At 41.0% G+C, this 12,949-nt stretch overlaps 1 protein-coding gene across 1 annotated transcript; it reads right to left on the reverse strand.

Moving 5' to 3' along the window:
• Positions 1–11,378: 11,378 nt before the first annotated feature.
• On the reverse strand, positions 11,379–12,663 carry LOC104213159 (protein EXORDIUM-like 2). The gene has a single exon (XM_009762594.2). The coding sequence runs from the start codon at positions 12,575–12,577 to the stop codon at positions 11,669–11,671; it is 909 nt and encodes a 302-aa protein (XP_009760896.1). The 5' UTR covers positions 12,578–12,663; the 3' UTR covers positions 11,379–11,668.
• Between the last annotated feature and the right edge of the window lie 286 nt (positions 12,664–12,949).

The raw sequence follows: 12,949 nt of genomic DNA on the forward strand, positions 1-12,949 counted from the left end.
ACTGCGTCAGTCCCATAGACTAGTGAATATGGCATCTCGCTTGTGCTGGTTTTTGGTGTAGTGTGGTATGTCCATGATACATAGGTAGTAGTTCATGCCATAGCCCTTTGGCGTTCTCGAGCTTCTTTTTCAATATATTCAATATTACTTTATTGGAGGATTCGCTTGACCATTGCCGACAGGATGATATGGTGTGGAGAGTATTCGTTTGAAGTGCCATTTTTCAAAAAACTCGGTCGTTTTATCTCCGACGAACTGAGGTTCGTTGTCACAACTGATTTCTTTGGGAATGGCGAAACGGCATATTATATTTTTCCATATGAACGCGATTACCTCTTGCTCGCATATCTGAGTGTATGCACCTGCTTCCACCCATTTAGAAAAGTAATCAGTTAAAACCAAAAGGAAACGTACCTTACCTCGTCCTGTTGTGAGGGGTCTGACGATATCCATCCCCCACTTTATGAATGTCCATGGTGAAATGACAGAATGAAGGAGTTCCTCTGCTTAGTATATCATAGGGGCGTACCTTTGACACTGTTCACACTTTCTAACGCAGTCCGCATCTTCTTTTTTCAAGGTGGGCTAGTAGTATTCGGCACGGATGAGGCATCGAATGAGGGCGCGGTTTCTCGTATGGGAACCGCAGTGTCCCTCATGTACTTCTTCCAGTACTCGCCTTGTTTTATTTGGCCCAAGACATTTGGCCAGGGAGCCGCCGAACGTTCTCTTGTAGAGATCACAGTTTATGAGGTTGTATTAGACACCCTGTATTCGAAGCTTTTTGGCTTCTTTCTTATCTTGTGGGAGCATTCCGTCCTACAAATATGTTACGAGACGGTTGCGCCAGCCCCAAGTGAGGTTTACAGAATGTACCTCAACTTGGTCTATTGCAGAATGGAGAAGGGTGACCACGTTTTCCTTGTTGATATTTTTGGTAGCTGCCGCTAGCTTGGCGAGGCTGTCTGCTTCGATATTCTGCACCCTAGGTATTTGGTTGAGGCGACATTCATCGAACTCTGGTAGCATTTTGTGAATTTCTGACTAGTTCTTTTGTAGTCTCTATTCTTTCATTTGGAAAGTCCCGGTGACTTGGTCCATCGCAAGTTGAGAGTCGCAATGGAGGACAAGTTGTCGAGCGCCATATTTGAGGTCTAATTTCAATCTTGCAATCACAGCTTCATACTCGTCCTCGTTGTTAGTCATCTTGGGGCATCGTATGGACTGGCGAATTACTTCGCCCGTAGGAACCTCGAGGACGAGTCCTAGTCCTGATCATGATGCATTATATGCACTGTCAATGTAGAGGACCTAGAGGTTGAAATGTGCGGAAGCGCGGAGCGCCTCCTACTCTACTTCAGGCAATATTTCCGCGCTGAAATCAGCGACGAAATCGGCGAGCACCTACAACTTAATGGCAGTTCGTGGTCGGTATGTTATGCCATGCTCGCTTAATTCTATGGCCTATTTGGCCAGTCTACCCAATAATTCGGGCTTGTGTAGGATGCTCCTCAGGGGGAAGGTTGTCACCACTTTTATTGGGTGACACTGAAAATATGGTCTAAGCTTTTGTGAAGCTACGACTAATGCCAAAGCTAGTTTTTCAAGGTGAGGGTACCTTGTTTCGGCATCAATAAAGGTTTTACTGATATAGTAAATAGGAGATTGCGTACCTTTGTTTTCACGGATCAAGACCGCACTTACCGCGACTTCGGAGACTGCTAGGTATACTAGTAGGCATTCACTTGGGTCTGACTTGACGAGCAGTGGTGGCGAGGATAGGTACATTTTTAGCTTCCTCAAGGCGTCCACGCATTCTGCATTCCACTGCAGTCTGTGGTCTTTCCTTAGTATATTGAAGAATTTATGGAATTTGTCCGATGATCGTGAAATGAACCTCGATAGGGCGGCTATTCGTCCTGTTACTTTCTGCACCTACTTCTTGCTGGTCAATATCTCTGGTATTCCTTCGATGGACCTGATCTGATCCGGGTTGACTTCGATACCCCTTTGTGACACTAGAAAACCAAGTAACTTTCCTGAAGTTACGTCGAAGGCGTATTTTTCGGGATTCAGCTTCATCCCGTATTGCCTCAATATCTCGAAGGCTTCCTTCAGATGGTCAATGTGATCCTCTTTCTTTTTCGACTTTACTAGCATGCCGTCGATGTAAACCTCCATGGTCTTACTAAGTTGTTCTTTGAACATCTTGGTGACTAGCCTTTGATACGTTGCCCTTGCGTTCTTGAGTCCAAACGGCACTACCTTGTAGCAGTACGTTCCTCGGTGAGTGATGAAAGTGGTCTTTTCTTGGTCTTCATCAGCCATTAGAATTTGGTTGTAGCCAGAGTAAGCTCTAAGAAGCTCAGTAGTTCGTGTCCCGCCGTTGCGTCGATGAGTTGGTCGATGTGTGGTAATGGAAAAGAATCTTTCGGGAATGCTTTGTGTAAGTCGGTAAAGTCAACACACATTCGCTACTTCCCGCTCTTATTTTTGACCATGACAACATTGGCAACCCATTGGGGATATTTTGACTCTCGAATGGAACCATTAGCGAGTAATTTATCAACCTCTTTGATGACCGCTTCATTGATGGCGGCATTGAACTTTCTCCATATTTGTCGTACTGGCAGGTAAAGAGTATCAACATTTAGCCTGTGTGTGGCGATATCCCTTGGGATTCCTGGCATATTTAAATGGGAAAAGGCAAACAAATTGGTATTATTAGTTAAAAACTCACGATATTTACCTGGTTCGAAGAGGTTGTGTCTGATATAAGCCTTTTCGTGCTATCGGTATTGTCCAGTTGGACAGGGTCGAGATCTTCTACGGTTTCCTTGCAAGCTTCTATGACGTCCGGGTCTTTGATGGCCTCTATTTGTACGTCGGGTTTGGTTCCCGATATGGCTGATTGTTATGCTTCCGCACTTGCCCCTTTTAGTTGTTTGGTGTGTGTGCAATCTTAGGCGATTCGGTAGCATTCTTGGGCGGTGCGCTGCTTGCCTCAAATGTTGAATATCCCCCATGGGGTGGGAAATTTGAAAACTTTATAAAAACTTGACGGGACGGCTCACATGGCGTGTATCCATGGAAGCCCTATGATGGAGTTGTATGTTGTTTCCTGGTTCATGATGTGGAACATCGTCTCCATGGTGACTCTTCCTGCCAGTACGGGTAACACTATCTCTCCAGAGGTTCGTTCCACTGCATTATTAGAACTCGTCAGTATTATGCAGCGTAGTATTATTATCCTCGAGCCTTGTTTACATGAGAACTTGTGGGTGAACAATACACGGGCCGCTTCCATCATCCACCATAATTCTCTTTACGTCGGTATCCGCGATGCGTAAAGTTATAACCAAAGCGTCATAGTGAGGGAAAGACAAACCGTTGGTATCTGACTTATCGAAGATGATACTGTCTTCGAGGTTGTCATATCGTTCGTGGGCGACTGTCCGTTTGAGTTTGTGTGTGGTGGTGAATTTCACATGGTTGATTATCATATCGTCGCTGCCATCAATGATCATTTGTATGGTACGAGCTGGTGATGGTGGTTTTGGAGGTCCCTAAGGTTGATCGCGTCCACGAGCGAAGTTGGCCCGTCCTCGGTCTTGTGTCCCCTTTCCTGGTGGAATTCACATAGAACGTTCGATCTCCTGGTGCTCGAATCCAACTTCATCTTTTGCGGCCACTGCACCTTTATGCCGAGCTTTTTCAGTGCGTACACTATTTTTGAAGGAGTCATACAAAAGTTATGAGTAGATAAGAATGGAGGCATACCTCTTTCGCTTTGGGGTAGCGCAATGTGTCGAGGCGCGGCATCTGTATGTCGTGGAGGAGGTGGGTTGGAGGTTCGGACATATGGCTAGTGCCTTTCTCGATTGAATCGTGGTAGTTGATCCCTTCGGCCGTCGTTACGGCGGTCTCTCCTTGTCTCGGTTTGGACCGAGGTTAGTCGCTGGATCGGGCCGTTCAGGTCATCCTCATCTGCCCTCACTTTGGCGCAATAGGCATTATAGATCTCTTCCCACGTGGTAGGGGGTACTTCATGAGTTTACTTAGCAACTTCTTGGTTGCTTTTCACCCATTTCTGTTTAACCCATTTTGAAAGGCTGCTACCTCCATCCCTTCTGACACGTTCGGTAGACTCATCCTTACCCTGTTGAATCGGGCTAGGAAATACCGAAGTCCCTCGCCTATCGTTTGCCTGACGGTGAAGATATCATTTACCCTGGCCTCTGCCTTTTCCGCTCCCGCATGAGTGGTGACGAACTTGTCTGCTATTTCTTCGAACGTTGATATCGATCGTGCTGGTAGTTGGGAATACCATGTCAACGCTCCTCCTGTCAGGGTTTCGCCGAACTTTTTCAGCAGCACTGATGTCACACCTCTTTTTTACGCACCCGAGAGGGCGCAAGGGAGTTTTTCCAATTAAAGGACAATCGAAACGGGATTGGTTCATTTATTTCAGAGTCGCCACTTGGGAGATTTAGGGTGTCCCAAGTCACCAATTTTAATCCCGAATCGAGGAAAATAATGACTCCATATTACAGTCTACGTACCAGAAATCGGATAAGGAATTCTGTTAACCCGGCAGAAGGTGTTAGGCATTCCCGAGTTCCGTGGTTCTAGCACGGTCACTCAACTATTATATTCGGCTTGATTAATCTGATTTTTACACAAATATGAACTTATGTGCAAATTTTAACTTTTTACTGCTTCCATTATTATTGTTATCATCTTACGAGAATTGCAACGTCGTGGCAACATATCTCGAACCACGTTACATCAATGCACACGTGGTTGTTGAGATATCTCGACTCGGTTGGGATTTGGATTTGGGTCACACAAATGTACACCCGAGTTAAGGAGAATAAATTATTAAAGGCGCGCTTAAAGCAACTAGCGTCTTGTTATTTTGGGGAAGGCCTGTAAAATTCGCTAAACGGTCTGTCCTCGAATTCTAAGTATTTTAATATATACATTTAGAGGGCCCCGCGACTTGTACATTTGTTTGCCGAGGCTCGTCTCATTTATTATTAAAGACTTTGCAACGTCATGGAAATACATCTCGGGCCACGCCATAATCAATATACCCGTGATTAGAGACACATTTCGATTCCGTTGAGATTTGGATTTGGGTCACATAAATGTGCACCCGAGTTTAAGAAAATTAAATTATTAAAGGCGCGCCTAAAGCGACTAGCGTATCATTTATTTTGGGTAGGTTCGTGAAATTTGCTAAACGGCCCGTCCCGGAATCTAAGTATTTAATACATATATTTTTGTGAGGGCCCCGCAATTTGTCCCTTTTATTTGGCAAGGCTCGTCTCATTTTTTATTTTTTTATTTTTTTATTTTTAAAGGATGCCGTTTTTATGCCTTTAACCATACTAAACCTTACAACTTCTTTACAACTAAAATCCCATAACTTGTTAGAAGTTTAATAAAAAGAGTTTTAGAGAATGAGTGGTTCGGGAGTAGTAACAACATGTACTAATAATAATTTTTTGTCCGAATGAACTAAGCGAAGGAAAGGACGAACAAATTAACGTCAAACTTGTGTCATAAAACAACTAGTCCAACTTAATTGAATGACATCGAATAAACAAGAATCACATAACGCAAAATGAGCAAAAATACATACGATGAAAACATAAGCAGAAAATTATCATATCAATTTATATATTGCATCTTCGAACATTTAACGTAAAGTTTCTTTATCTAATACATCGAGGTTTACTAACCTGAATAAACAGAAAACGCATAGAGCCATGGACCAGACCTCAACATCGACTTCAACGAACAACCTTGACGCACCGGACCTCGACGAACAAAGACGACCTCAACGGACTGCACGACGACAGTGAAAGAATAGTGATAACATGGGCTGATTGGTTATCGTGTTTGGACAGAACAGCTGAAGCAGTGGTGGTGGGTCGACGAATGGTTGTTTGCTGGCGGTTCAGGCGTGCGAGGGGGCGTCTGGGCAGTGGTCGAGGGTTTTTGACGATGCAGCAGCGATAGCTGCTGCTTGATGGGGGTTGGGTCTGTTTGGTAGTGGTTTTGGGATGTGAGGTTGGTAGCGGGCTTTATTGATGGTGGTGGTTTGGACAGTCGGGAAGGTGACGGGATGGAGGGAGCTAGTTGCGACGGTCGCCGGATTCTGCTGATTCAGCAGGTGGTCGTGGGGGTGTGACTGGTTTCAGTTGACGACGGAGGCGAAGTAACAGTGCTCGTCGGATTTAATGGAGGAAGAAAGCGATGATCGTTCGGACGTGAGGGGGGCGTCGCGGCTGGTTTTGGGTAGGTGTTTAGGCGTGGTGTTTGGGTGGTGGCGTTTGGACGAGATGGTGAAGGAGTTGGGCTGGTAGGTTTTTACAGTAGGGTTTCCTGAGGAGGAAGACGAGGCTACAGTGCCCAGTCCAAAAAATTTCAAAAGTCCTCCCTCTTTTCTAATGTTTTTGCCCGTGCATTTGTAAACTTCTGCCAAGAAAAATGAGCCCCACGCGTGGTGGGGTTCGAGACTTGTGTCCCCCACGCGTGGTGGGGTTCCCCATGTATCGTGTTTCGTCCGTGTTCCCCACGTGTGTCCCCTCACGTGTGGTGGACTCGGATTATTATGGGCTAGGTCCGAAATTAGGCCTAAAACCGGGTAGTTTGAACCCGAATATTATTCTTTTGCCCAGACCCGATTAAGAACACGACGTTGTTCGACTAATCCTATGTGAGCAAAATAGCTACCAAAATAAGACTAATATTTAAACAAAACTATATCTTTTTTTAATATTTTTCAAGATTAAAATAGCTACGAAATATTAATAACACTTTTTTTTTGTAATTTTCGTTTTTTATATAAAGATTTAATATAAAGTAATATTTTTGTATTTTTTCAAAATTATAATGACTACAAAACATTGATAGAATTATATATTTTTTTTTTGTAATTTTCGAATTTATATAAAGTACCAAAATAAAGTACAATTTTTTGTATTTTTTTAAATTTATGAGAAATACATAAACTAAAATTTATATATATATTTTTGTAATTTTTCTTTTTGCAATGAAATAAAGTAAAATAGTCAAAATAGTTATATTAGACCTAAATTCACATATTCACGCAAAAAATGTGAAAATTCTCGGGGAGGGTCAAAAATCAGGTGTCTACAACTAACGGCACCTGTTCTTTTGATAGATCACTACCTTTTACTACAGTAACGTAATGGATTAAGTGATCCTCCAGGTCCGTGGTGCCATCATACATTTTCAGATATGGTGGCATTTTGAAGGTTTTTGGAATAGAGTGAGGAGGTGCCCCTTCGCTGTATGGCTGTTCGACGAATCAGCCCACGTTACGTTTTGGTAACATCTTCAAAGCGCCCGATATTTTATCAACCCTTTACTGATGCTCTTTCATCTGGTCGCGGGGTGTTTTGTTCTCGTTTTCCATCTCTTTCATTTTCTTTAAAATGGTTGCAAGTGCATTGTTGCTTGCATCAGTGACAGTACGGGTGTTACCTGTCCGTATGGTTTCTGGCTCATCGGCGACAGCTGCAATTTCTGCGGGTAACGTGTCTTCGATATCCCTCTAAACGGATTTCTCGAGTATGTTGCTCAAGGTGTTTGTCAACCATTCTTCTAATAGCCTTTTTACGGCCGGTGGTGCTTCTCCTACTGCGGATGTTGAGGTTTCCCTCTCGCGCGAGACAGTTAAACCCTCGTGCAGGGGGGTGAGATCTCTCCCTCAGGTGTAGTACTTGGTGTTACGTTTTCGTTGTCTTCTCCACTGGCTTCATTGAGGGAATTCAGGAGGTTGTTCGTGACACCTACTATTGCCTTCAGCCTTGCTTCTCCTTTTCGTGCTATTGTTGGCCTCTGTGAGACTAGAAAGAGGTGGTTATTTCTTTCAAGAATCTCGACGAAACTAAGGTCTCAGCTAGAGAAATTCCCACAGACAGCGCCAAATTGTTTGACTCAAAAGATATCAAACCCTTTTTGAACAAATCAATCGAAGATGATGAAGAGGTAAATCTTAGCTAAGTATAATAATCTCTAGGATGAAAAATAGGTAAGGTGAATGCGGATGATAAGGATTCCTTATCTCGTTTAGACCCAAAAGAAAGATCTTCAATAATAATCTTCTCAATCTTTTATGTAAGTAGGTTTACAGTAAGTGTTATGGATTAGCCAAAAACGCCCCCCCCCCCCTTACAAAGTTGTTTCTTGCTCTATATAAAAGGATCCCAACCTTGCTGAGCTCTAAAAAAATAAGTTATAGGGAATATTCGAGAGAATATTCCGGATGTTCCCTAATGGGCCTGCACTACTGCAAGGGTCGTACCGTCTTTTGTTTGCCTTAAGGTCGCCCTCTGCAAGATGTCGAGCTGTGTGGATCTCGTCGTTCGTCGTGCTCATCAACGGTCGTGTTTGTCCAAATTTGGACATCCATACAATGCTTCTGGAGACAGGTTGATGATGCTTGCTAGATCATTATGATTCACCATTTACTTTGTTGCACAAATTTTACTGCGAATCCAGAGACGGAACCATAAATTGAAAAATGTGAGTTCAAAATTCTAATTCATTTAATTTATTAAGTTTTTAATTAAAAAGTTACACATATTCATTTAAGTTATTAAAATAAATATAAAGTTTAGTCCAATATTACGGGGTTCCACCTAATTTGCAAGTCCAATGTTGTCTCCGTCGCTGCATTACTGTATTGTTGAGTGTTGAGTTGAGCCATCTACTTTTGATGGAGGTTGTCGTTTGCTGTTTTAGCTTATTTTAACGTTAAGGTGCATACTATATCTTACATTCATGTATCAGTTGCTCCTGATTCGTGGTGAGATATGAATTATGTTACATGGACTGTTATGCGATCTTTATGTTACTTTTATGCTGTTTTGCTTATTTTATGACTTGCAAATTGCAATCAGTATATTGATTTGGTTTATGACGTGATGATGAAAGCCGGTTCGTTTAGCGATAGAAATTCGTTTAAGTGTGGGTTTTAGATCGTTATAAACTTAAAAAGAAAAAGTTACGAGTTCGAAAAAAATGTAACTTTTTTACTGCAATAGCTATCAAACAAATACAACTTCAAATCTTGAAACAAGAAAATTGTTTTTGTTTTTCTTGCGTCACAATCTTATCAAGAACGAGTCTTTGCTTATGAATTAGTCAGACCATAGGGGCAGTATCTTGGAAACACGTGATCATGTAGCCACTGCTATTGTCTTTGCTCGCACGTGACCTATACTTCATTAAACTTAATTGCAGCCTATTAGGAAACCGTGAATGCCTATGATATTATCGCTTTACTTTCTTTATTGTGAAAATGCACGAAGACCTCGTTCAAATTGTCCCGAAAAATGATTTACGTACCTAAATTTTTCGGGTGATCTAGTACCACTCTATTCTTATTCAAAATGAAATTAGTATCTCCTTCAAAGGTGGGATGACAGAGAAACTAATTTCATCTTACTCAAAGTACGTGAAAGGCTGAGAAAATGTAAAAAGCTACTTAAATTTTAGAAATATTAATTTTTCATTGGTTATTACATTTAATTACACTTAATTAATTGTATTTGATATAATACTAACCCTTTTATTTTCATTTTTCTGTTTTCTTTTCTTCTCATTCCTCTTCCCTTTTCTTCTTTCTCTTTCCTCCATTGTCACAAGAGAGCAGCACCATACAAGCAAGCATAATCATAACGGAACAAAAATTAAAGATTTATAGCTCTTTCTATACCTATTTTATCATCTCCTCCACCCTTCAATTGTTCTTCACATCTTGGTCGGAGCAAACAACTAAGGTAAAAACGAAAACCCAACACTTTATTGGATCTTTCTTAGCTTCCTCTTGCTTTGCGGTTGTGCTCTATACATTAACTTTACTTTATATATATTTATTTTTTGACCAAGATGAAAGAAGAAAATTGACTAGAAAACCCCAAAAAGAGAAACCATTTTCTTGTCAATATATAGTTTCTCTTTCAAAAGTTCCATCAAAAAAACTTTTTCTGAAAAATTCACTTCTTTAGTTGTAATTTGGTTGTCCATGGAGATCCGACAAATGAGACTGAAATTTCTTAGGCAAGTTGGAAAATTTGATAAAAATATTTGGAATATTTTTGAGAGAAAGAAAGGTTCGGTTGGGGGAGGAGGACGATGGTCAAAGAAAGAAAAGAAATGAAAAAACTTGGAAAAATGTCACGTGTCAGCGAATGTAAACACTGCTTGGTAGAATTTGGTTGTGACATTTTAGGGATTAAATAATTCATCTTGGATAAGAATAGGGTGGTAATAGAATACCCCTAAAATTTAGATGTGTAAATAATTTTCCAGAAAAAATTGAAGGGGTCTTTATGCATTTTTTCTTCTTTCTTTCCTTTTTTCCCCCATTTTTTCTGTAGATATTATCGTTAAATATAATGATTTACAGGCCGTAAATTTCTTTGTTGTTTGGCTGTCAAAATAATATCAGACTCTTCGTTAAGTTGTTTCACTTTACGAAGGAAACAATTTGATCCACTTATTTTGTTTGCTTTGCTACCTTCCCAATATTTTATTGCTATGCATATTTGGGGGAATGGTCCCGGTATAATGATTGTGGGAAAACTAAAAGCATAAAGAAAAGGTTGGCGATATTACCAAACTCAAAATGATTCTCTCACGCTACTTTTTTCAACATCATCATAAAATTTCACTAGTAAAACTAAAAATTGAAAACAAGTGAAGTTCTTTTTTTTATGATAATAATAGCGTTAATTATCAATCATGATTTCTTGCATAAGCTAAGCTACTAATTTCATTTATCAAAAAAAAAAACATACTACAAAAGAATGAAAAAATCAAGAAACAAAAACTCAACTGGGAAAATTGTTTTGGCCCCCTGCCTAGTGGATGTAAAGTGAAGTTGCTACCGTTCTTTCTATCAATAGAAATTTCTAATATTCACAACAAATAGAGAAAATCAACTCTCTCAAACAGCTACAACATAAGAAAAATTAATAGTATAAACAACGAATATGTAATTTAAACTTGAATCTTCTTAATTCTAATACCTCTAATTAATTGAAAAAACCTGTATTCGACCGAAAATGTTGATAAGAAACCCAATGATACACGACTCTTTCTCCTCTCAAGAGTAATTAATTTTTAGATATTTTAATTAATAACCATAATGGTGCAGTTTTCACTAGCAATTTAATAACACCAGTGTTCATACAATTGGATAATTATACCCATAATATTAGTACTAATCTTTTTGAAACTACACCAAACTTTGACTAAAACCAAATCAGACCTGATCTACTTTTCCACACGCAGGAAAATGCAAAAAGAAAGACAGAAGTAAATGATTAAAAAGATTTCTAAAGAACTCAGTTTTCATATTTTATACGAAACACTACAATTATTTTTCGATTTTTATTATTATTATAGTCCTATTGCACTGCATTTTACACATTTTCTTAACACTTGAAAGCAAAGAGAATTTACAGTCATACAAAACGACAACCCCCCCCCCCCACCACACACACCCTTTCTTCCATTCCTTATCCTCCAAATTATCAAATCCTCATGCGGTTCTTGTATACACATACGTAGACCTGCACACACCCAATCCCAACCATTTCCTCGTCCTTATCTTCCTCTCAGATCAAACGAGTGATGAGCATGCAGATTTTGCAGGGTCCCACATGGCAGGAAGCAAGAACCTACGCCCATTCACCCCATGGGCATTATAGCTAGCGCCGGTACTCTTATCAACAAGTACTTGACCCGGATAACCTGGATATGAACCCGACCCAAACATCCCAGTACACGCCGAAACAGCCTCCAAAGGCGCCGTCGCTGGGCCCTGAAAATACCCATTATTAAACGGGTTCGTTACAGTTCCCGCCAACACCGTAGCCACGTTGATAATCATTCCGTCAACACCAACGTCGCCGTTAGGCGCAACTAACGGCGGAGACTGTGGACCGTAAATGGGCTGATGAAACGGCCAGGCACACTGACCCGCACACTGAGTCTCCGAGTTACCAACCCAAGCATAAGCAAAACGGATTTTGCCGCGTGTCGAACCATGGGTCCCACATCTGCTCATACAAAAACCTTCAACAAAAACATCCTTCGCCGTTAACACCAAGTTAACAGACCTGCCCATATGACCACCTTTCGAAGCCAAATACACAATATGCGAATTTTTCAGAGATTTTCCTAGAGAATAATTTTCGTCTAGGATTTGTTTCCCTACTATGAGGGTAGAGGCACCAGTTTTGTATTTTTCAGTTGTTTTCCACCAAGATGCAGCTGAAGGAAGCGGGGCTTTTGGGGAGTTGAGAGATTGAAGAAAATCAACGATTATGGACCGTTGGATGGGTGTGAACTTACCGTACCAGATGAGATTAACGGTGATGGTTCCTTTTAAAAGAGCACCGTTATGGTATTTGAGAACAAGGGGTTGTTCCTTTACCAGAGCAGCCATGGAAGCTACGAAGAGAGAAGTGGAACATAAGAGGAGCAGTAGGATTGAAGGTACAGTGGCAGAACTGTAATTTGAAGCCATATTGGAGGATTAAGAAGACTTTACAAAAGCGTATTGTACAAGGGAGAAGGGAGAAGAAGAAGAGCAGAGTAATTGAGAAGGAAAGCAGAGTGGTATTTATAAGACTTGGGAAGTAGAGGAGACAGCTGTAGGAAAGGAGATGTCAACATCGGGATGTGACACGTGGAGTATTGTAATTGGGTCATGGTGGAGACTAAGGGAGGGGAGTATATGCCAGGCTGGAATGTTCTGATGATGACGTGGTGGTCTACACGGGAGATCTTTAATGAAGGAGAGTTTAAGCAAAGGCAGAGAAAGGCAGAGTAGGCATGGTTCTGAACGTGACGTGGAGTCATGGCATTGCATGCAGCGATGTTGACGTGTGTGTTACAC

This window comes from Nicotiana sylvestris, chromosome 1 (genome assembly GCF_000393655.2).
Source record: "Nicotiana sylvestris chromosome 1, ASM39365v2, whole genome shotgun sequence".
Classification (NCBI taxonomy): Eukaryota; Viridiplantae; Streptophyta; class Magnoliopsida; order Solanales; family Solanaceae; genus Nicotiana; species Nicotiana sylvestris.

Bases quoted from the DNA above. Each gene is read 5' to 3' on its own strand.
- LOC104213159 (XM_009762594.2), bottom strand. From the start codon at position 12,577: ATGGCTTCAAATTACAGTTCTGCCACTGTACCTTCAATCCTACTGCTC.